At 32.6% G+C, this 23996-nt stretch overlaps 1 protein-coding gene across 2 annotated transcripts in view; it reads right to left on the reverse strand.

The window, feature by feature from the left end:
- LOC107454613 (uncharacterized) overlaps positions 1 to 23996 on the reverse strand; it is a 61403-nt gene that overhangs the window by 28760 nt on the left and 8647 nt on the right. For both annotated transcript variants that reach the window (XM_043051164.3, XM_043051166.3), the window contains exons 2-5: positions 14552 to 16987; positions 8672 to 8757; positions 3924 to 3988; positions 1373 to 1628 (exon numbers count right to left, since the gene is read on the reverse strand). In XM_043051164.3, coding sequence (XP_042907098.2) covers positions 1373 to 1628; positions 3924 to 3988; positions 8672 to 8757; positions 14552 to 16985 — 2841 coding nt within the window. In that variant the 5' untranslated portion in view covers positions 16986 to 16987. The remainder of the gene's footprint in view (positions 1 to 1372; positions 1629 to 3923; positions 3989 to 8671; positions 8758 to 14551; positions 16988 to 23996) is intronic.

Raw genomic sequence — 23996 nt, forward strand, 5'->3', positions numbered from 1 at the left:
CGAATTTTGAAAAAAATCGTATTTCAAAAATTCAATTTCTGTGGAACTATTCTACCGATTTATTTCAAACTTTGTGTTTTGCCGCTTAAAATTGCATTCTCTAAATTTATGTAGAAATGCGTATACCTTACAATGCAAGATTTTTTTTCGACTAATTTAAAGTAAATTAATAAAAATTAATAAATATTTACTTAAATGCATGGAATTACCTTTAAATAAGCAACGTTTATAATTGTATGAATTTTTTTAAATCGTACGAAAAACGTAGAATGTAAAATTAACATTAAGGGGTCCGAACTTTGGACTATTTCAAATATCAGTAAAAGTTTCAGCAAATATTTACAGAGAAAACGAAATAATAAAGAGGCTCTGCCCTTCATGCATTTTTAAGGCGACAATGAACTTTCAAAATATTTTTTAGAAATTATCAAGGGATTTGTTTGAAATTCTCAGTATACATTTGGATTGTTAAAAACAACTTATATACAAAATTTCAACAAAAAAAAACATTTTAAAACTTAAGAAATTAAAAAATATCGGATTTTTAATGTTTATTTATATTATTCCTCTCGTCTGAAATTTTGTTAAAATGTCAAAATTCTTTTCCCATATTACATATCAGGTAATATAAAAAAATTGTTGGGACTAATTTTTTTTATTATAAATAACAATAAAAAAGCAGTAAAAAACCAGCATTTTTGGAGAAAAATCTTCATACCGCTATGAAATATCACGTATAAAAATAACACTGTTAACATAATTTAAAAAACTTTTCCAACAAAATGTTAATAATATTCTTAAATATATAGCATCAAATTCTCGGGTCAATAGAATGAAAATTCATTTCCCTGGAACAGTTTAAAATTTGCAAATTAGTCAAAAGAGACATTTTGAGAAGACATTTTTCATTACAGAGCGTCAAAGGGGCGTGGTTAAAACAGAAATGGCCATAACTTCGTCAATTTTGCTCTCATTCAAGAATTTTTTTTAAAAAAATGTTCCGTCAAATGCCTAAATTTCAAAAATATGAAAAGTGAAAAATCGATTTTTTTTTGGGCAAATCTTTGCTTATTTGAAAGTCCCTTGTCACCTTAAAGTTGCAAGGCGCACAGCAAAGTGAACGACCCATCACCCTCTCTTATCTCAACCCCTATTATGACCAAGCAAATGTGAAGGAGGTCTTCGGTAATGCACACTAAGAGGTGTTAACCACTTTCGACCCATAATATAAATATCTTTATTTAATCCATTTTCGTCTAGGATTCTGAAAACGTACGTCATGCGAAATGTATTTTTACATGTTATATGCATTTAATGGTTAACACACACTTCTTTCTCAAAACTATGTACTAAAAATAAATGATAAAATTACCTTGTGCGTGGAGGAAGTTTGCAGAAAATGACTCCAGGAAGTAGTGTTGTCTGCGAGTTGAGATAATTGTGAGTTCATCAGAGAGAAGTGAGGTGTGGAATCTACATTCAAATGAATCATTCGATCTTTCAAATGGATGGAAGTAATAGTCCTGAAAGGAATGGCAATTCTTGCCATCTCATCATCCCACTTCTGCTCAAGTTTTTTCAAACTTGGCTGGTTGCATCTGCTGACTGGAAAATCATACAGGAACTGTCTGTAAGGAGACTCTGTTTTAATTCCACGATAAGGCAAGATTTTATTTTATAACCGTGGTTGAACAGCTGAACCAATAGGGAGTTTTCGATTACCATTGTTCAATTCCGCAGCCTTGTAATCCTCCTATGGTTAGCCTGACGGCAAGGGGACGACTCACCCATGATCCGTCTACCACTGAAGATATTTTACGTCAGCGCTGCGGTCGGTGCGAGCTGCGTGCAGAATTCGTATCGACCTGCCATATCAGTGACTCGAACCGGGTTCACCTAGTAGGAATCGACTTCCATTACAGCTGAAGTGAGTGCTTGCAGTGAGGAAGGTCGATTTGGATGGGGCTACGTAATTCAAGCTCTACTTCGTCCCAAAGATGTTCAATGGGATTCAGATCGGGGTTCTGAAAAGGCTGATCTAGTTTTTGAACACCCATTTTGTCAAACTACGTCAGTGCAAACCTCGATCTGTGAATGGAGCGTTATCTTGCTGGAAGATAAATGGGCCGAAGTATTGCCCTAGAGTTGGGAGTGCAGCATTGTTTACATACATCTCAGAGTTCATGTTTTCAACCACAGGAACTTACGAAGCCAGGTTAAACTACGAGAAAAACCATCACACCATTATGCTTCCACCACCCATAACAACCAGGTGTCTGCTTACTTTCGGCCAGATGATGTACATGAAGTTAAACTGAAATGTGAATTATTGGGAAAATAATGCGTGATAAATAAAAAAAATAATTAAAGATTCGTTATTTTCAATCAAAAATATACACCTATTTTCATCTTAAAGACGATTTTCCTGATGTACAGGGTTTTCGAACAGGTACTAAAAATAAAACGTTTCACAACGAATTATTGATAAAGCTGTATTCAGTTGTCTTAACTTATAAAGAATCATTTAAGAAATGCATAAAAAAAACTGAAAACCAATTTTGAAAAATGTAATATTTGGACAATTATAAATGTAATATTTTAATTGAAGCGCATTTGCAAAACATGCAAAGAAATTCTCTTCATTTTGAAAGATGCTGAATGAAACAAAAAATGAACTTCTTTTAAAATCGTCGCCAATAGTCACGTGAGTAAACCGTTCTTCGATTTTCCCTCGTTTTATTCCACTGTCCCTCCCCGGACTTTCACGCATGGATGGTTGACTGTGGAAAACTAAAATTCGTCGTAAGACATCCGGGTTACAAGTTCCGACTGATTTTTACGTCTAAACTTGAAAAAAAGCACCATCCAATATCATTAATACTTGTAGTGTTTTCAATATAACACATTCCTTCAATCTAATTTTCAATGAAACAACACATGACTCCGCAAACTTTGTGTGATGCTACCAAAATAAATAAATAAATAAATAACGAACGGTCCTATTTTACAAAAAGTTTGCCAAATAATAAGGGATAACACTCAAAACATGGCTAACATTACACTTTTTTATGCTGCGATATTAATTTCGTTAAATTTGTTTTGACGCCAACTAGCTGAATGGTAGCGCTTCCTGTTCTCCTGCCACAGGTCCTGGGTTCGATCCTCCGGGCGGACTCAGCATTTCATCCCTTCAGTGGATCGATGGGAACTAAACACTGGGGGTTTCGAGTTCGGCTGAACACTAACCAGAACATCTGCTCCGGCAACCCAGAGCCCAGGATCGAGAAAACTAAGATGGGGACAGTAGGCCTTGGCCCTCTACGGGCTGTCGCGCCACTGAGTTTAGTTTAAATTTGTTTTAGGCTCACGACCTGTTTGAATTTATAAATTACAGATGAATTGTAAAATTTTAAGCGTGCATTTAAACACAAACCACAATAATAAAACTTCCTAGAACATTTAAGTCTGTTCACACCTCGCCTCGCAAGCATATCATAAGCGGAGGGATACACCGGAAGTTTTCTAAATATCTTCCGGTTTTAGGAAGCTAATTATTGTTTACATTCAGTCAACCATCTATATAGTTTGTCTAAAGCAAGAACTCCCCTAGCTATTCGTCTGAACCTGTGGCGGTAACTGTGGTAACGAGGTATGACTATTTTAAGTAGGGGTGTGGGGTCACTGTTTAGGACAGGTTTCGGTTCGGGTGGGCAAGAGAAAGGGAATCTTTTTCTTCGTGTTGCCCTAGAGTGAAGAGACTCCCTGAAATGTGCTATTCTTGTTTCCATAGTAGCATACGGCCTCAGACTTTGTGGCGGTGGAGTTCTTACCGTAGACAAACTATAGGTTCTGAATAGCGTAGCCCTCTAAAACCTCCTTTTTTTCTGTGTTTGTATTGGTATTGGGATGAAAGCATATCTTACCGTTTCATGAATAATACTTTGAACTTGCTTCGGAAACGTCCGCGTGCGTCGACATCTTCCTGAACCTACAAGATTAGAAAAGCATCAATGTATAATTTTTTGTTGTTGCTTTGTTTTGATTTTCAATAACGTATCTTAAGTTTAACTAAGGATTCTGAATTTTTTTTACAGGTGTTAAACATATTAACAGACATTGTTTAAATACAAACACTTTTGTGAAATATCGCACAGAACTTGTACAATTTAATTTCCTTTAGAGCTAAAATTTGAAGAAAAAAAATATATACCATGATATCTTGCTTGCATGATAAGAGATTTAAAACAAATTGAGATGACTCTTAATAGGCAGACAAATAGGATCCTTTTAAAATCATACAAACTCACAAAAGGCATTTTTTAAATTGCAATAAACTTAATTTTTTACCAAATGCCAAAATGGGTCTTGGTTTCGATTTGATGGCGTCCGCGATTTTCAACTATGTTCAAGAGTAATAATAAACAGTGCGCATGCGTTGCTATGGCGACCACTGCTGTTTTTCTTTTTATTTTCACTAGCAGGTCTTTTTAATGTACTTACATCATAATAGTTTAAAGTATTTTTATATTCTTTTTATTATTAACGTATAATGACTGGCTTGACGGTGATTTCAATATCGATATGAAAGCTGAAGAAGAAAAAGTATTTCGTGAAACATGTACATAGGTAAGGATATGAAGATCAAACATCCATTGAGACAGTTTTTGCAACCCATGATTTGAAATGTTTAAAGGAGTCAATCCAAAAAGAAAAAGCTTTTCACCCATGGGTAACCAGAGATCGTAATAAGGCTATCACAATTTTTTTGCTGATTTTTTCTTTTTTTTGTTGATTTTGTTAAAAATAATTTCTTATTTTGCCGAAATAAAGTATAAGATATTTACTAGTATTCTTGGGCTACAATCTGTTGCAAGTTAAGAAAAAAAAACTATTATTCCTATGGAGAGAGCCTGTTTGCATTTAAGTGGGAGCCAAATGGATGCCAAGCTCCAAGCACGAACGGATATCAACATCACCAACTCTGGAAATTCTTGTTGTTTATAAAAAATAGCTGGAATTAAATTTCTGTCAGATTAGTTTACCTCTTAAAAGCTTATATATTGTTTTGAAAGCATAATTATATTATTTGATAGCTAAATAAAACGGAACTGTCGCAGATAATTACTTAAATCCCATAGTGCAACAGTCTTTTCTTAACTTGCAACGGAGTATAGTACGAATTTAAGCAGCATTTTATACTCAAGCAAATTTAACTTAATAAAAGTTTATTCGAAGTCAAGAACTCTAGAGCGCAAAATCAAAGATGTGAAGTAAGGAAAACTGATTTAAATATTTAACTTAAAACAAAATATGTGAGTTTGCAAACGGTTCCAATTTAGAAAAAAAGGGTGTGATATTTTCTATTTTCAGTGAGAGGGTATTAGTATTTTTGTTGCAGTATTATCTTAAACTTGTTTTTGAGTATTATCTTAAACTTTGTGTCAAATTGCTTAACATTAAACAGGTTAGAACTTTTTTGTCTTCAAAAATTGCGAAATTTTGTTTGGAGAAACCCTTCAGATCTCTACCTCAAACTCATTTATAGTTGTAATGATGAACTCAAATCATATTTTGCCACTCGCTTCCTTTTCCGTAATTTATTCCGTTTTGATGGTTTTAACGCTTAACGTAGGTCACCTATCGGAAAATGTCTGTCATGTTTTTAGCTTTAAATAATTTGAAGGGAAAAAAAATTCTCATTAAAAATTTTTAATTTGGTTTTTCACCTGCGCTACACACACAAGAGTTGATTGTCTCAATGTTAAATTTAGTCACGTGCCCTAAACTCCAAATATTTATTAATTTTATTAGGTCAGCAGTTAACAAGAATATATAGGGTGATTCAGTACAATTCGCGATCGCAACGCTCGAGTACGCCCTCTATCGGGAGCCTGTAAATATCAGACATTAATTTGTCACGTTTTCATTTAGTTCCATCAAACTCATCGGCTATGACGGACGCCATTTTCTTAGCAGCAAATAAAAATAAAAATTTCCCTAAGGAACAGCTGAAGAACTTGAAAAAACTAACCAGAACATGCCAAACATTGAAGCAGAACACGCCAAGCATTTGAAGAACAATTTCTGAATAATTTTTACCTTTCAATTACCAACAACATAACTTACAATTTCATGATCACTTGCTGTTACAGATGTGTATATTACGGTAAAATAATTTTTTCTGTCTTCAATTCATTACAAATTAAAATGAAGTCAACATTGCTTTCGTCATTCCAATAAAGAAATGTGAATTCAGAACGTCAAGAACTGCAATAGTTATAGAATTCTTCTTTGTTATAGAACAGTATATATTTCTGTATCTATATAATTCGGAAAACAACAATAAAGAATCAAACAAATTACTTGAAATAGTGTCATTTGTGCTGATGATTAATAAATGTTTTATCGTTTTCTTGGTAAGTATTTCTTAGTTTTGAAAGAATAGATAATTTCAACTAGAATTCAGCTGTTCTGTTTTTAAGCTACATATTCAAATTCATATCCAGATCTTACAATTATAAAATTTTGATGTGTGGTATGTTATCTAAAAGTAATAAAGGGATAATCTATGCACATATTATTTGAAAATAAAACTTTCAAACGAAGAACATTTCATTTGGAACTCTAGGATTTATAAAGAAGGTAAGTGTTATGATTTTTATAATAAAAAATTAGCTTGTAAAACTTTTTTTTCTTATTTAATGATAGTTCTCTACAGAATGGTTTCTTACGTCTGATTAAGAATAATAAGAAACTATATGAAAGTTTTTATTTCAATGTAAAGAATTCTTAAAATCGTTTTTTATCCTAAGAATTCTTTATTTTCCGTTTTATAGTTTATAATTTTTTGATAAAAATTGTTGTCAAAATACTTTTTTTGAAAACATAAATGGTATAACATTATGTGTTTATGTATACTTCTTGCATGTTCTAATGTTTCAAGTAATATGATTCAGAAAAGTATGAATAAAAATTCGGTACTTATGTTTTAACGCCACAGCAGCTACAGATTTGGCTGTTTTTAAGTGCCGCCAATCGACACCTAAAATTTTTGTGACAAATCATAAAACGAAACACTTTTTTTAAAATCAAAGTAGTTTATCGGATTTCGGTGGACAATGGGCAAAATATTTCGCTCCAGAAAAAATAAAATTGCATCTTGTTCTATTTTTGGCAAATCCCAAAGACGCATTTTCGTAGCACTGAAAAATGGTAACAAAAATCGAAGAACAAATCATTTTGGAATTCTTCTGATTTATAAGCAGGTAAGTGTTGATTTTTATAAAATTAAAAATTTTACTTTTAAGTAGTTTTTTTCTTGATGATAGTTTTCTATAGAATGGTTTTCTACGTCCGATTATGAATCAAAAAAGAAAAAACATGAAAGTTGTTTATTTTAATACAAGGAATTTTTAGAATTGTTTTTTTTTGTATCGTAAGCATTCTTTACTTTACGTTTTTCAGTTTCTAAATAATGATTTTTATTAAAACTTAAAATTTTTTGATAAAATTACTTGTCAAAAAACTTTATTTACAAAATTAAATTACATAAAATTGTGAAGCTTATGTATACTTTTTGCTTATTTTAATGTTTGAAACTTAATGTTTGATTCTTAAAACTATGGAATGTAAAGTTTAAATAGGCCTTTCAGGTTATATCATTAAATTTAGTAAAACTATTTCTCAGGCATTAGGTTTTAACTTTAATAAGAAGATACATATTTTTTTCTGTTTATTTACAAATATTTTTCAGATGTTCCTTCTTTAAAAAAAAAAGAGATACCATCTTGTTTTCGGTTGTATAAGAAAGGATATCAAACATTTTTCTTTTTTAAATTTAATAAGCCACATTAAAGAAGGAACGTTGCAATGCTTCACGCTACATTAAAGACGTCTCCAGAGTAACTGAATGACGGTTCATATAGAAATCGCAGGTATGCGTCTCATACAACAACGCCCCCTATAGTTCGTTGCGATCGCGAATAGTTACGAAAGTGGAGGCGGGCAAATCATAGATACAATCGTATAGCAACCCATGGCCTTCCCTATTATGGACTAGCAGTTCATACACATTTAAAATTGTATTTATTTAAATTATTGAAGTTTTAAATTATTGAAGTTTTATAATAATTGAAGTTTTAAATTATTGAAGTTTTATAATAGTTGAAGTTTTAAATTATTGAAATTTTATAATAATTGAAGTCTTAAATTATTGAAGTCTTAAATTATTGAAGTTTTATAATAATTGAAGTCTTAAGTTATTGAAGTTTTAAATTATTGAAGTTTTAAATTATTGAAGTTTTAAATTATTGAAGTTTTAAATTATTGAAGTTTTAAATTATTGAAGTTTTAAATTATTGAAGTTTTAAATTATTGAAGTTTTATGATAATTGAATTCTAAAATTATTGAAGTTTTATAATAATTGAATTATTTTCAAATTGGACCATTAAAATCTGCATCATAGCTAGAGATCTGAAACTTTCTTGCAGGTCTCTAGCTATTTCTGGTCCTATTTGAATATAATTTTTACGACAATGATTAGAAAATATAGAATAAGCGTAGTATTAAGTTAATTTAGAAAAATGAAAGTAGCCGTTGAAATGCGCACGAACAGCGAATCCAAAGTGATGTACGATGACAATTCCTGCAATAGTAACAAGAGCGACTTACCTTAAAGAATCCAATCTGTAGTTCAGACATATCATAGTGCCTTGGTCTAAGCGACTTTTCATGTGGCCACTGATGAGACATCTCGCCTACATAGACACAATTTAAAATATAATTTTCATTTACCACCCCTACAAAATTCTGCATAGTACGATTTCCGGAAGTCAAGAAGAATTTATGCCCATCTGAAGTTAAAAAAGAATTTATATTTGTCTGAAGTCAAGAAGAATTTATGCCCGTCTGAAATCTAAGAGAATTCATGGGAAGAGCGGGAGAATAAATTCAAGGAAACAAATTGAATGAGTTACATAAGAAATTAATGAGTCATTTAAAAATTTTATTTCTCTTTTAAATATATGTCTAATCAAGCTTATAGGAAGAAAATCTTTTTTTTTTTTTTTTGGAAAGGAACATTGTTTTCTACTGATGTTACCTCGAGTATTTTTCAAATAAGTGAACAGAGACGACACACCCTCTAAATGACCCTACACCTCCCCTGCTAAAATTAAGCGAACTTAGATGCTTTTCTTCGAAACTAGGGAATCAATTTTCTGAAACATTTATTTTCATCCTCTTTTAGAACATTTTACACATTTAGGACAGTGATCACGTGATTCACCCTTCACGACACATGATTTCATATGATATGAAACGAGCCTTTCTGACTCCAGCAGCCATATAAATCCCTGGGACTTGAGCTCGGATCTTTCCGCCGGTCTGAAGGCGTTCCATCCAGTGTTTTTTTCTTCTTTATTTTCTAAAAGGGACTATCTACCTGTGATTAGTTAAAGTTAAAATGTGAAAAAAAATGTATAAAAACTGATGTTAAGATAAAAAAAAAGTCAAAGGCTAAAATTTGAAAAAGAAAGAGATTCGCTAAAAGTGTCATTACTTTAAAAAAAAAAAGACAAAAATACTTTTTTTAAAAACTAATATCCTATCAAAACGTTTCTTTAAGGCACCAACTGTCAGACTAACGGTAATTACTTGTTTTTAAGAGTACAGATTGTGACGTGGAACAAAAATGTATCATTTGCCCATGAATTTTGAAAAAAGATATTTAAGCGGCACGCGATGAATTTTGTATAGAGTGCTTGTTATTCAGTTAGTTATTATCCTTAATCCCTTATTTATTTATTACTATAAGAATAAGATTTTTTCTGCATTTTATATATTTTTAAAAAAAATTTTAAGAAGTGCGCAAAACAAAACAAACTATAATATAAAGTAGAACACCCGAAATAACAGCATTTACAGACATATCAGCCCCTGTCCTTTTTTCCCACTCAAATAGATCGACGCGAGACGTGGTGGCTCAGGGGATAGAGCTTTCGCCTCCCAATGAGGTGAACCGGGCTCGAATCCCAGCCACGGCTAGTCGTTACGAATTCCGCTAGAATTCATTTCGTCCTCAAAAATCATCATTCCACTTTAGAAAGAGGACTCTAGGTAGTAAGTACCGTCTGGGAAAAAAAAAACTAGTTGAGTTTCTTACGAAAAAACAGTTTCTAAGAGGTTCATGGTGCCGAAATAAAAAAAAAAAATCCCGCTTGACGTGACGTTATTCCCAGAAGGAACTTCATTCCAAGAAACTCGTGGCAGGGTACCTGAGAGAAATTAGCCTGAATTCCCAAATTGTAAAATATAGTTTCATTTTCAAGTTTTTTTTGTTTTTTTTCCGACACACTTCATATCTAGTTCACGTCTTCGATGGCCCTCCTATAGCGCAGTTCATAATTACCAATATCAATTATTATCAGTCCTCCCTATAAATAAAAGAGAAAAAAAAACGACTGCTACTATGAGTCGCTCAGAAGCCAATGCGTCCAAAACACAACAATTGAGAAAATTAATGTTTTTTGTTACATTAGTTTTTAAAATTCTTGGTTTATTAACTTAATTAGAAAAGTGTATAAAGTCTTTTTTCGAGGTGTAAACTCTGCAAAAAAAACAAGATATGTACAAGATGTGTAAATAAAAACGTAAGTATTTATTGAAATAATGACAGCATCTTAAAAATTTTAGGACTTATACCTTTTGGCAGCTGAAAAAGATAAGAAATTTATGTCTACTAGTATAAACGAACTTTTATTTTTCTCAATCATCACTAGATACAGTGACTAATAGAAAATAAACTGTTGGATTATTTCAAAAATTGTTTTTTACTTCAAAACTAGAGTGGCACTTTTCTTTGTTTTAGGAAATGAAAATAAAATAAATTTTAAAAAAATACCACATTTTAAAAAAATACTACGAAAAATACCATGCCCCTTTTTTTGGTGAGAAATTACCACCGTAGTATTAAAAATACTACGTCTGGCAACCCTGAGTTACTATGAATATCTTGTTTTTCAGTGTTACCAACAAATATCGAAAGAATAAGAAGAATTTAATTTTTATTTCAAAGTTTATGTAAAAAAATATTGATAAAAGGTGGACTTATTCTCAATGGCTTCTGAAATTATTATACAATATATTCAGAAGCTATTAAAAAAAGGGCTTTCTAACCTAGAAAAAAGTAACCAACGAGTAAAATCCTTTAATAACTAACAAGGGAAACTAGGGAAGTGTGACTCGCCAATTTTGAAATAAACTAGTGGGATGTATGTCTTATGAGGAATAATTTTAGGAGGCAACATTCGTTTCGGCCCATAGAAGGTTCTGTGAGAGATAAAAAGTAATTCAATATATAGAAAAATCGGTATTTTACTACATCAATGCAGACTATTAGTTATTGAAATTATCTCATACTCCAATTAATTTTGTGGTACTTTCACGTACTATATAATGCATATTTATTGTCAAAATTGATTTCGAGAATTTTATATATCTGTAGTTTTGCAGAAAAACCTATTAGGTTAATTTAAAAAAAAAAAAAAAAAAAAAAAAAAAAATTGGCGTCAAATTTTTAAAAAATTTTTTTTTTCGAAAAATTTTCCAATATAAAAACAAGTGAACAGTAATAAATTTCATTTATATGAAAGTTGAAACATAATGCGCATTTTCCCAAACTGGTGGATTTTTTTGTGAGTATAGCTTATGTAACATCCAAAAATGTGATTTATAAAAAATCTATTTTTTTCATATTGTTAGATCTTGCAAAAAAATCTGAAATAATTTATGTGATTGCAAGAAATTAAATTGCATTTTTAAAAATAGTTTCAAATTTTTTCGGCGGGAAATTTGAACTTAAAATTTTTTTAATATTTCAATTCGATTTTTTTCATAAAAGATCAACTGTACTGTATACACAAAATTTGAGGTGATTTGTCACTTTAAGGTGGAAAATCCGTTGATATCTATGTCCTGTGAATTGTTCAATATTTTGTCAAAACATTGCTATTTTTATAATATTATTCATGCAATTATTTTTATATCAGATATCATAGCTAATTTTTGAAATATTCAACTTTTAAAGTTGAGGTTCTCCAATCTGGACGCATAGGTTAGAGTAGCGCCGCCATATAGAATAGCACGGGCCTAAAACGTGTAGTCTCTTATTTTTTGGCTGCTCTACTCAAAACTATGTTTCAAGATAGGAGGATGCCAACTTTTAAAGTTAAATATTTGACAATAAATATGTATTATATAGTACGTGAAAGTACCACAAAATTAATTGGAGTATGAGATAATTACAATAACTAATAGTCTGCATTGAAGCAATAAAATACCGAATTTTCTATACATTGAATTATTTTTTATCTCTCATAGGACCTTCTATGGGCCAAAACGAATGTTGCCCCCTAAAATTATTCCTCATAAGGCATACATCCCACTAGTTTATTTCAAAATTGGCGAGTCACACTTCCCTAGTTTCCCTTGTAAGAAGATTATTATTTATTTCATCAAAATTTCCAAAAATCAGAAAATATCAAAAAATGGACTTAACCGCATTGGCTTCTGAGCGGCTCACTTAGTAAGTAGTTGTATGATATTTAAAATTCATACAACTTACCCAGATAGTTGCTATTATAAGATTTATTGAAAGGAAAATATATAATAAGGAAAAACGATAGAATCAGCTGAATAAGAAAAAGAAAGGAAAAAAAAATCCGTATTGTCCGGCATTGCATTAGGTTGGTCTTCAACCTCTAAAACCTTATCTCTTTTACCCTGCTATGAAAACCTTGGAAGAAAGGGTGAAAAAGAAGAGAGAGATAATTTTATCCATAGGACAAGCTGAAAAAGTCTCTGTTTGAATAATTCTCTCCAAATAATATCTATCTTCACAAAAGTAATTAAATGCAATCTAACCCCGCTATAATGAACCTTCAACGAACCGAAATCTTGGTTCACTATAACTGGGACTTCACTATATCCGTTTCGCAAACAATTTTAATTAATAGTTCCTAAATCCGCTCTTTTATGACACATTATTTAAATCATTGAACAATAAAATGAAATACAGAAACTGAAACATAATATGTAGTAACGAAAAATGTTGTAACTTTTATATTTTATAACTCTTCGTCTTGCGTACAAAAAAAAAAAAAAAATTTACTCTCCGATAATTTTTCCCGAATTTATGTTTTTCCGCTTTTTAAACCTGTCTAATCAGCCATTCGTGCACATGAAAGTAGTCTCACCCAATCGCTTAGCAATTTCATTGTTTTTTTTTGTTTTTTTTTTTTACTTGAAGCATTTATCCAGATACTGGAAGATTCTTTGAATGCTGAGCAACTTCAATAATGCTATTCAATACTGAAGCAAACAAGAAAAAAATTGCTTATTGGAACATTTCATGTTAAAGATGGTTTTATTTAGATATGTATTTATTTTCTGTATAAGTAGAAATTTCAAAATTATTACAACAAAAAAAATGAAGAAAATAAATCAGTCGAAAACTGAAAAAAGTTTATAATATTCAACTTCCTCTCTTTCGCTGGTTCATTATATCCATAAGAAATAACAGAGCACGGGAGAGAACATTTCGTTCATTATATCCGGGAGTTCACTATAAACCGTGTTCACTATAGCGGGGTTTGATTGTAGTAGAAAAGGTCCTGCGAAATCTGAATGCAATAGTGGAAACGTTAAATGGACCAGTTATTTTAGAAGTAAGGGTACCGACTTAAAAAGAAATTAGTGAGTGAGAGGATGGATTTCAGAGAAGTACATTTTAATGAATGTAGAGGTTTCTTAGAACTGTATACAAGTCATATACGGGTTGATTAGGCTCAACATTAACCGTTTCCCTGGCTATCCCGAGTTAACACGGGTATGCATCTATTGCAAATATTTATTATCCTGAGAAAATTCAGACGTTGTGTCAGTACATTTTGTTTTATCACGTTTTTACTCGACCGAAAGCAAAAGAAAAGAAAATCTGCCGGGATTGGAAGTTTTCCAAGTTTTGCTTGGGATTTTTGTTGATGGATTGTGGGGCTGCACACGTGTTTTGTGCGATTTTACGCACGATGGTTGCTGGAAAAAAAATCGATAAAAAATAGCTTATCACTTCATTGGCGTTTGGAAAGTATCGCATTGTTTTGTCCCTTGTTTTAAAAACTATCTAATACTTAAATTTTTTCATTTGACCGAGACAACTCGGGATAGTAAACTGATGGTAAATTAATTGTTTTTTACACATAAAAAAATTAAAATTTCAATTTAAAACTTGTGTAGAGTGTTTTGTTTTAGTTCCTTGCATTTATTAATGAAATAAAAAAATATGTTGATTTTTTTTCAAAAACCAATCAAAGAGAAGCGGTTAAACGCACTCAACACGTTACTCATAGCTTTTTTCGGGTTGTGCTAGCATTAGAATGAGGGGCATTTCCTGGAATAATAAGTTGAGTTCGAGAAAAGAATGTATTTTCGTGCAAGACTCCAATAAAATTAAGTAAATAGTAAAAACAAAAAGCATACAGTAAATAAAAATACCTCCATGATGCGTAGCAGTGTCATCATTTTTTGGATCATCATAGCAGTCAGTTTTTGAATGGATTTTATTACCGATTTCAGACGAAGCCTCGCCGACACAGTGTTTCGAGACCTTTCGTTGCTTTAAAAGCGATGCTATTTCAGACTGTCGCTCTTCCAAAAGTTCTTTCACCGTTTTACGTCGACATTTTTTCGTTTTAGGTACTACTTTGTACTTCGAGGATAAGGAGGAGGAAGTAGGTTCTTGAAATATCCCACTGGACAACGTGTATTGAATTTCTGTCACTTGGCAGGAAGACGGTGCAATGTTCTGTTTGGCGTTTGGGATAAATGGTGCAATGCTCTGTCTGGCGTTTGGGACGATTGGTGCAATGCTCAGTCTGGCGTTTGGGATAATTGGTGCAATGCTCAGTCTGACGTTTGGGATAAATGGTGCAATGCTCTGTCTGGCATTTGGGATAATTGGTGCAATGCTCTGTCTGGCGTTTGGGATAATTGATGCAAGGCTCTGTCTAGCATTTGGGATAATTGGTGCAATGCTCTGTCTGGCGTTTGGGATAATTGGTGCAATGCTCTGTCTGGCATTTGGGATAATTGGTGCAATGCTCTGTCTGGCGTTTGGGATAATGCTCTGTCTGGGATAATTAATTACATATTTCGCATTCGAATTGGGAATCTGAGGAAAAGTAACTGTCAAGAAGGAATTACTTTGGGACTTAGATAGGGATGGAGGAGTTTTATCAGCATTTCTCACTGATTCACCATCGCCTCTGAGTAGGGGTGTGCTACAGGGTTTCAACAAAGTATTTTCAGCGTTTGCTTCATAAGCCTCCAGACTGATCGGCGTATTTGTTTGCTGAATGGCATTTTTGCATCTTCCCAATGGTATGCATTTGATTGGTTTTTGATTTAGATTCTGCTTTTTAACTATTTTGGAGAAATTATTTTGTTTGCTTTTAAAGCGGGCCGAAATCGAATTTAAGGTATCTGTGTCCAAAGGCGTGGATGAAACTGGGATAGGACAGTTGCTTTCAGAGCCATTGGGTGTAGCAAATGGTGAATCGAAACTTCTTTTTCGCTTGCATACGTTTAAAACATGATTATTTCTAAAGCCCGCTAAGCGGAAATCACTCTGTAAATTATCATCGGCAAATGAATGGTTTTCGGTGGACGAGAAGTTCTGAGCAGTTATGTTTTGTTCAATTTTTTTTACCGCTTCATTTTCCTTTAAAGCTATTTGTGGTTGAGCATTATTAACTATTATCAAGAACTGTGAATAGTTAGGTTTCTGTAACATTTCGGATTTCGGTAGTGAAACGTAGAGGGGCTCCATACCATTATTTACACCCATATTCTCCGGGCGTGAAATATTCTCATCCTTTAGTTTTAAATGCTGAGTCTTGCAATTGATCGAAGAAAGTGTTGAACAGGACGTACATGTAGACAACTTCGCAGGGGATTCTCTTAATATCAGAGATTTTCTGCTGATAGGATCTTGAAGTTTTAAAGTGTCAGCATAGTTTTCCAATTTATAATGACTATTTGAATTTTCCTGAGCTACTGTTTGATTGATTGTTTCTGTGCTGTGGTTGAGAATGCTATGTGAACTACTGTTGAGCGAGTTGCCTCTGTCTGTGTTTTGTGTAAGGTAGTATTTCATTTCATAATCATTCATTGGATTTTCGTAAGCTTCTACTTGATGAGTTGCATTTGTGTTGTGTTTGAGAGGAATTTGTGAGAAATTGCCTCCGTCTGTGCTCTGTGCATATACCATGTCATGATCACTCGGTGCATTATTGTGAACTACTAGCTGATGAGTTGCCTCTGTGAACTCACAACTGTTATTCATAACAGATGTGAGTGGGGTAATAATTTCGGATAGTGCCTCCACCGAGCGAGTTGTATTTAGGGAATAAACTGAAGATATTCGAGGAAGTATGGCAGCACTAGTTTCTAAAAGCGAAGAAGTGTTGAGTTGCGCCTTTGTAACAGGAGTGTCGCAGGGAATGAGATGAACTTCTGCAGCACAATTCTTATTATCTTCTATAGAAGAGTTTAAGAAATCCCAGAATTCATCGGATGCAGTATGTTTTTGTCGAGCTTTTACATCGTCATTAGTTTCCCTGGAACCATAAGTTGGCTTCAGATTTTTTTCCACTTTATCACTAAAGATATCGCTGAATTGACGCGAATCAGGTGAATGTTGAGTATTTTCAGTCCTAGAGCTTAAAAAATCCCAAAATGTGTGCGAGTCGTCATCTCTCAGTGAGGAATGATCGCTGTGTGATCTCACGTTCTCAAATGTTGTTTCGTTGTCGATTGGCCTCTCCTTTAAAGTCTCCTTATGAGTCATGAAGTCCCAAAACTGAAAACTTTCATCACAAATGTCAGAGAAGTCTGGGAAGTAAGTTTCTGATTGAACCTCTTTCTCCATCACTGAAAATATTTTTTTTAAAAAAGTCTTCTTTTTTTTTTTGCTAATAAAATAATAAAGAAAGAAGGGTTAAAAAATACTAAAATGAACCTTAAGATCTAAGAGCAGGAATCTCAGAACCAAAACCATATAGGCAAAATATAGGCAAAAGTTTTTTTAATTATTTTTTGAGTCTTGGTGACTCAGGGGATAGAGCATTCGCCTAACAATGATGTGAACCGTGTTCGAATCAGAGCTATGGCTGGTCGATACGAATTCCGCATCCGGCTTGCACAAACCATACTGCTGACGTAAAATCATCAGTGGTAGACGGATCATGGGTTAGAGTCCCCTTGCCGTCAGGCTAACCGCGTGAGGTTTTCGTGGTTTCCTTCTTCATGTAACGCAAATGAGAGTCAGTTCCCTCCAAAAGTGCTCCACAAAGGCAAAATACCTCCCAATACTTGATCCAGGAGTTTCTTTGTCTTCTGGATTGGGTTCAAAACGACAAGGCTATGGAGTTGAGCATTAGTAGTCGTAAACCCACAAATTCGGTTGGCTGTTCAAGGACGGTTATAAAATAAAATAAATTATTTTTTGTCATTTTTTTTCTCTCTCTTCAATAAATATTTTTAACTTTATAAAAAAGGCTTTTTTATTTTACTAAATTTTCATTTACTACATGGAATCTTACTATCGTTGCGATGGCTTCAAGCTATCAAAATTTAGATTACTTTCCGACTAGCTCTAACACTTATCGTACTGAAGCTCCCTGCCCCTTGTCAATGGGAAATTCCTTCATTTCTCGGTCGTTGCCAGAATTTATAGAAATAGAAACTGCGAAGAGAATTTATCGTCAACCAAAATTTCCTAACCAGATAAAAACTACCTAGAGCACTCAATTTTTAACTGAAGTTCTACGCTGAATTACAATAATATTTGTAATCATTTCCCTGCCGTTGCAAGAAGAGTTTATCGCAAAATTATTGACAAAAGAAATGTAACACCTTTAAATTTTCCAACCGCTTTCTGATTTACTAGAGTGCTCGCATTATAAAGGTACCTTGGTACTTGACAATACAAATTTCAATCATTTCCTGATCACGACAATCAGACCTTATCACCATATTATCGGAAAGTTAACTGATCACTGGTAACAAGTTTTGGCCACTTTTAAAAAACCTAGAGTGCTTAAACCTCATACAGAGCTTCGAGAGCGATGCCAAATTAAATAATAATTATTTCCTTATAATTTTGCCTAATGCGGAATTTTTCACGATATTATTTCTACAAGAAACTTACTGTCAATCGAAATTTCAACTACCATCCGATTAGCTAGAGTGCTTCCATTATCAATGGAGCTCTGTACTGGAGGACATTTCAAATATCAATAATTTCTTAACCATTACGCGAAGATTTTCTATTTATATTATTATAAAAAAGAATTTATTGACAATCCAAATTTTGAATAGTTTTCCAATTAATTAAGATGGTTAGAAGTGAACTGTGTATGATGATAATAATATAGTATTGATAATTTTTATACCTCAACAGGCATAATTCACATAGTAAAATAAAATTCATAGCCAATCATTGTTATGATCACCTTTCCGATTAGCTAGAATGCTGAAATTTCAATTGGAGCTCTGCGTTTGATGTTAGAAAAATTTATAGCCAACCGAAGTTTCGACCTTTTTAAAACACAAACAGATTCAAAATTTCTTCTCAGACCGAAAACTGGAACGACGGAGCACATTAATTTCGTGATACACTTTAGCACTACTAATAATCACCCTCCAACGTCTTCCGAAAAATTATGAGGTTTAGGTGTAAAAAAAAAATTTTTTTTTTTTTACTTAGCTGGAAAAGCATAATTTTTTAATTTTTACTAGATGAATACACGTTCTTTACAAGAGGAGAAATAAAAAAAAATAATCAATCAATGCTGTGTAAACATAATGAAATCAAAAACAAAACTGGAAAGGCATGTACCGACACAATTGAAAAGTCTAGTGGAGGAACCAGGTAAGAGATATTTTTAGAATAACATAAAGTGCGTGCATCCACATGGGTATGTTCAATATATCTGATTTGCTTTTGTTTTCACTTACATCTTAATATAGCTAATCCACAGAATATACATAGGGAATGGAGGATTGAAAGGATTAATGGCGTATTTCATCCGTGTTAATACGTATTAATTTCAAAATTGAAATAAATATAAAAACAAGAAAAATGATGAGATATTAAAATATTTAAAAAAAATTGTAACGAACTGTGCAAAATAAGTTTTTGTCTTCATTAACAAACGACATTTTGAGCGAATTAGCGTCAATCTAACAAGGGTGCACAACCAGCTACCCGCCGACTGCTAATGAGCGGCTCGCTTCCAAACACAAAGAATTTTGAATCACATTTAAATCATCACTTCTTGATTTGCACAAATTCTATTGTAAGTATATGTTGTTCCTTGATTCAACTGTTATTGCTAAGAAATTCCGCATGGCGTTTAAAAAACCTAATATTTTTATAATCATACGATATGCGAATTTCGATATTTGATCAATTACTTTTTGACTCGTTTTATTTTTTTTGCCAATTTCATCTTATATCCAAGTGACGTTTCGATGTGTTTTTTTTTACTTTTGCATTTAAAACTACTAATTTCCATTAGGTTACTAAAATCCTAATATATTTATTACGATTCGTGAGTTATAAATAGGACAGTTAATTTATTTCTTTTAGACGTGTTCTATTTGTATTGATTTCATCATTAGTCAAAATTATTTTTGACATTTTTTTTTAATACAAAAGCTAAGTGAATGGACAAAAGGTTTATAAGAAATTCGTTTAGGAAAACCGTAGAATATCACCATACGCAGATGACGCCTAATTAATTTTGGTATTACGTACTACTGGCATTATGGCAATTGGTGTGAATTTAAAAATATTCCGCGACGAGTTTTCCGTAGTTTCAAAAAACATTTTTTTCTAGTGTTAATAAAGATAGTGTTTTAATGCAACTGAATTGTGTTTACCTTCACCTAGATCTTAACATAGCTAATCCACGTTAGCTTTTAGTATGCTTGCATAATTTTTAATTTTAATTTGGACAGTGGTTAAATAAAGTAAGACAAAGGATTATTAGTCACGCATTCTAATAAATTGGTAATAAAATACTACTTTTTTCCATTCGTACCCAGATTGTAATCTCTCTGAAAATATTATTTACCTGGTCTTCAATTAATAAAGGTAGAATAATTTCAATTTTTTTTTAAAAATTGTTATCATTTGTTGCCCTTCCCGATGACTTCACGTTATTATATTAGGCAAAGCACGTTTTGGGTTCATCCCATCAAAATAGAGATTAACTGTGTTTAGCACCACTCAGAGACGTGTTGATAATGCTCGTGGACAACTCAAGAAAGTCAAAATTTACCAGTATCAAGTAATTTTCTCTGGTACATATTACTTTCGAGTTGCTGTACAGCACTTATTTCTACAGTATTGGTAATGAAACTGCTTAGTTTTTGTGCAGTTTTAAAGGCCTGTTTACATGGTCCAAGTTCTTGAATCCAAGAAATTGGTGGAATTTCTCTCTCCAAGAAATTGGATGATTCGTCGACACTATCCAAGTTCTTGAATCTCACTGATGGGTCGGAAGAAAAACTTGCGCATGCGCTTTGTTCAGATTCGACATTATAAAATCATGTTTATATGAGTTTAAAATTACTAAATAAATTCAAATAATTACTAAATAAAATCATAATGACACAACTATACCATAACAGATCAATTTATTTGGACTAAAACATATGAAAACAGGCAACAAAAGGACATAATCTGATGCCTGCTTGTTGACGTCACAAAACTTAAGACGCTGATTGGGGTTAAGGGAGTAAAAACTCAGATGGAAAGTAGAACATGCTCTACTACCGTCCAAGGACTTGGACCAAGTACTTGGATGATCGTTTACACCAGGAGTGTCAAACTCGCTGCCCGAGATGAACATTTTTGTGGCCCAATCAATATATCCGACACAAAGTAAAAATAAATTAGAAAGGAAACTAGCATATGAAATTATGATATGCTTTATTTATAAACTATACGGATCATTTTAAATTGTACGCTCGAAAATGTAAAATTCTAATTGGCTTGCGGCACCTGCCATTCCAGGGATACTGCATCGCATCAAAAATACGCAGAAAAAATTTCAAATCTTAGAACGGAATTTGAAGCAAGGTTTAAAGATTTTAATTAGCGGGAAAACAAATTTTGTTTGTTTTCGTCGATTTTCTCAATAAATATAGACTTAGTACCCAGTAATATGCAAATGGAAGTGATTGAGATTCAGTGCGACTCAGATTTGAAGACAAAATTCATTGAAGTGGTTATGCCTGAATTTTACAAATATTTACCGGCAAGGTTTGAAAATACTCGAAAATTCGCCTATGAAATTACTTCCATGTTTTGAAGTACTTATCAGTGCAAGCAATTATTTTCTGTTATGAATGGAAATAAATCTCCCGTCCGAAACCGTATCAATAACGCTCATGTTGGGTCAATTTTGAAAGTAGTCTCGGCCAAAAAAATTTCTCCAAAAATAGGAAGGATAGTAGTGGAGAAGAGATGTCAAGTATCAAACAATAATTTAACTTTATATATGTTTATTTCAATGTGCTAGTAAAAAAAATATTTGTTTCTATGAACATTGATTTATTTTTTTTTGCGGCCCACCTAAAGTCAAGCATTGTTTATTTGTCCCAAGTTAACTTTTGAGTTTGACACCCCTGGTTTACACGATCCGAGCTCAAAGCAAAACAAGTTTTCATCAATATCAATCAATCTTCGTCCAAGAACTTGGATCATCTAAACAGGCCCTAATGGTCACCAAATATATCAACATAATATTTAATACCTCTATTTGTATATTTGGTATGCATTGCACATTTGAGTTGTGTGTAAAAGACATTTATCAATGACAGCAAGCTGAAATTTTAAAAACAAAGGGAATTCTTATAAGATCTCATAAGGACATTGAAGTATGACCAATCTTACTAACAATTTATTGTTTATAAAATAAATAGTTGTAGAAAACATCCATTAAACATATCCATATAGATGCTTCCACTTTACGTTATTCTAAAAATATCACTTACAGGGTTCTTCCATTAAACTCTTCAATTGTGTTGGTATATACCTTTCAAGTTTTGTGTATGATTTTGTTGTGTTTATACAGTACAGATGAATTGATTTTTTTTATTTCTCCCCATGTAAAGAACGGGTATTAAGCTAGTAAATATTTAAAAACTATTTATTTCAAACTAACTAAAAAAAAAAAATTTTTTTTTTGCCACACCTGAACCAGATCATTTCTGAAAGACGTTGAATGGCAAGGCTCGAAAAAACGCCCTTCCGCCCGTCCTCGGCGCTCAAAAATTCCCAGAAAAACGAATTTCTCGAATCCGACGTCCGCGCGGACTGCCATTTTTCCGTTAATGTTCGTGATAAATTTTCAATTTTTGTTATCTTACAATCGTTTTTGAAGGAGTAGATAAAGAAAATTTTTCTCAAGAATGGGTGTCGTTAAAATTTAAGATACATAACATCGTTAAACACCAGAAAACTTCATTCCTCCGACCCTAAGCTATTTATAAAACCTAATGCACAGCAAAATGACCCACAATACATACTGCGCATGGTGGAATTGATGTTTGATGTTTTCTCTGTCTGGGAGTACTGCAGTGGTTGAAAGGGGCTTTTCAGCAATGAACTTACAAAAAAAAAAAAAAAAAAAGACACATAACATACTGGTCTTAAACAAGAAGCGTTAAACGCAATTATGAACGTCTACCTAAATGGAAAACTCCTTTAAGATTTCTGTGCAGAAACCTCTGTAAATCATTGGCTTGATTGTGGAACTGGTAAACGTCATATTTGATTCCTTTAAAAAACGCAGTACCCTCGGATAAATAGGAATTCCAGATAACTTGACCTTTGTCATTTAAATTATTTCATAAAAGAAATAAATTATTTCATAAGAGAATTAAATTATTCCATAACAGAAATACTAGGTTACTATTAGTACTAGGTTACTATTAGTAACCTAGTATTTCCTTTATTACTGCATAATGTAGTCCTAGTATTTGTAATCCTAGTAACTACTAATTCATTGTGCAATTTATGTAAATGCTTGTAATAAATAAGAGAAAATTATATTTTTATTTATTTAGAAGCTTCGGGTTAGTTTCAAAGGAGGACGGGTACATTGTTGAACAAGCCGTCCTCGGGGACGGGTAAAATTTCTGAGTTTTTTCGAGCCCTGTTGAATGGTGATTATCAGTAGTGCTAAAATGTATCACGAAATTAATGTGCTCCATGGTTACTGTTTTGGATCTGAGAAGAAATTTTGAGTCTGTTTATATTTTAAAATGGTCGAAATTTCGGTTGGCGATAAATTTTGATAGCAGCTTTAACAAAATGATTGAATTATTATCAAACGCAGAGCTCTAGTTGAAATATGAGCACTCTAACCGTTTCTGTTAGGTGTTTCTAGAGGGCGCTGCGGGCAGTTGGGCCAGGAGAAACTTCAAGAAAGACGTCAGAGTGGATTGCCCTAAGTATTATTGTTCATGGTTTTACAGTACTTCAGAAATATAATATTTCTTCAATTTTTGATAACTTTTGTTAGCCTGAATATTTCTTTCTGGCACGTTTTACTTCTGCATTTAAACTATGAGTTTAGCAAGCTTTAAGAATACTTAATTTTTTTTCATGGTTTTGCCTTTCTTTCTTTTTTTTTTTTTTTTTAGAAAGTGTTGGTCTTTAAAAATGTTGCATTCATCCACGGCGCATGTATTCATCGATATTTTAACTGTAGTTTTTTTCATGAACAAATTTTTTACATTTTAATATTTTTCATCAAGGAAATTTTTGATTTTCGATTCTGTGCCCGAACCACATAACGCCGGAAAGAAGTGATTCTTTACAAATCATCTGAACTTCTAACTACTGAAATAAATACGATCAAAA

Source organism: Parasteatoda tepidariorum, chromosome 10, assembly GCF_982258835.1.
Source record: "Parasteatoda tepidariorum strain Cologne lab strain chromosome 10, Ptep-v5.0, whole genome shotgun sequence".
Lineage (NCBI taxonomy): Eukaryota > Metazoa > Arthropoda > Arachnida > Araneae > Theridiidae > Parasteatoda > Parasteatoda tepidariorum.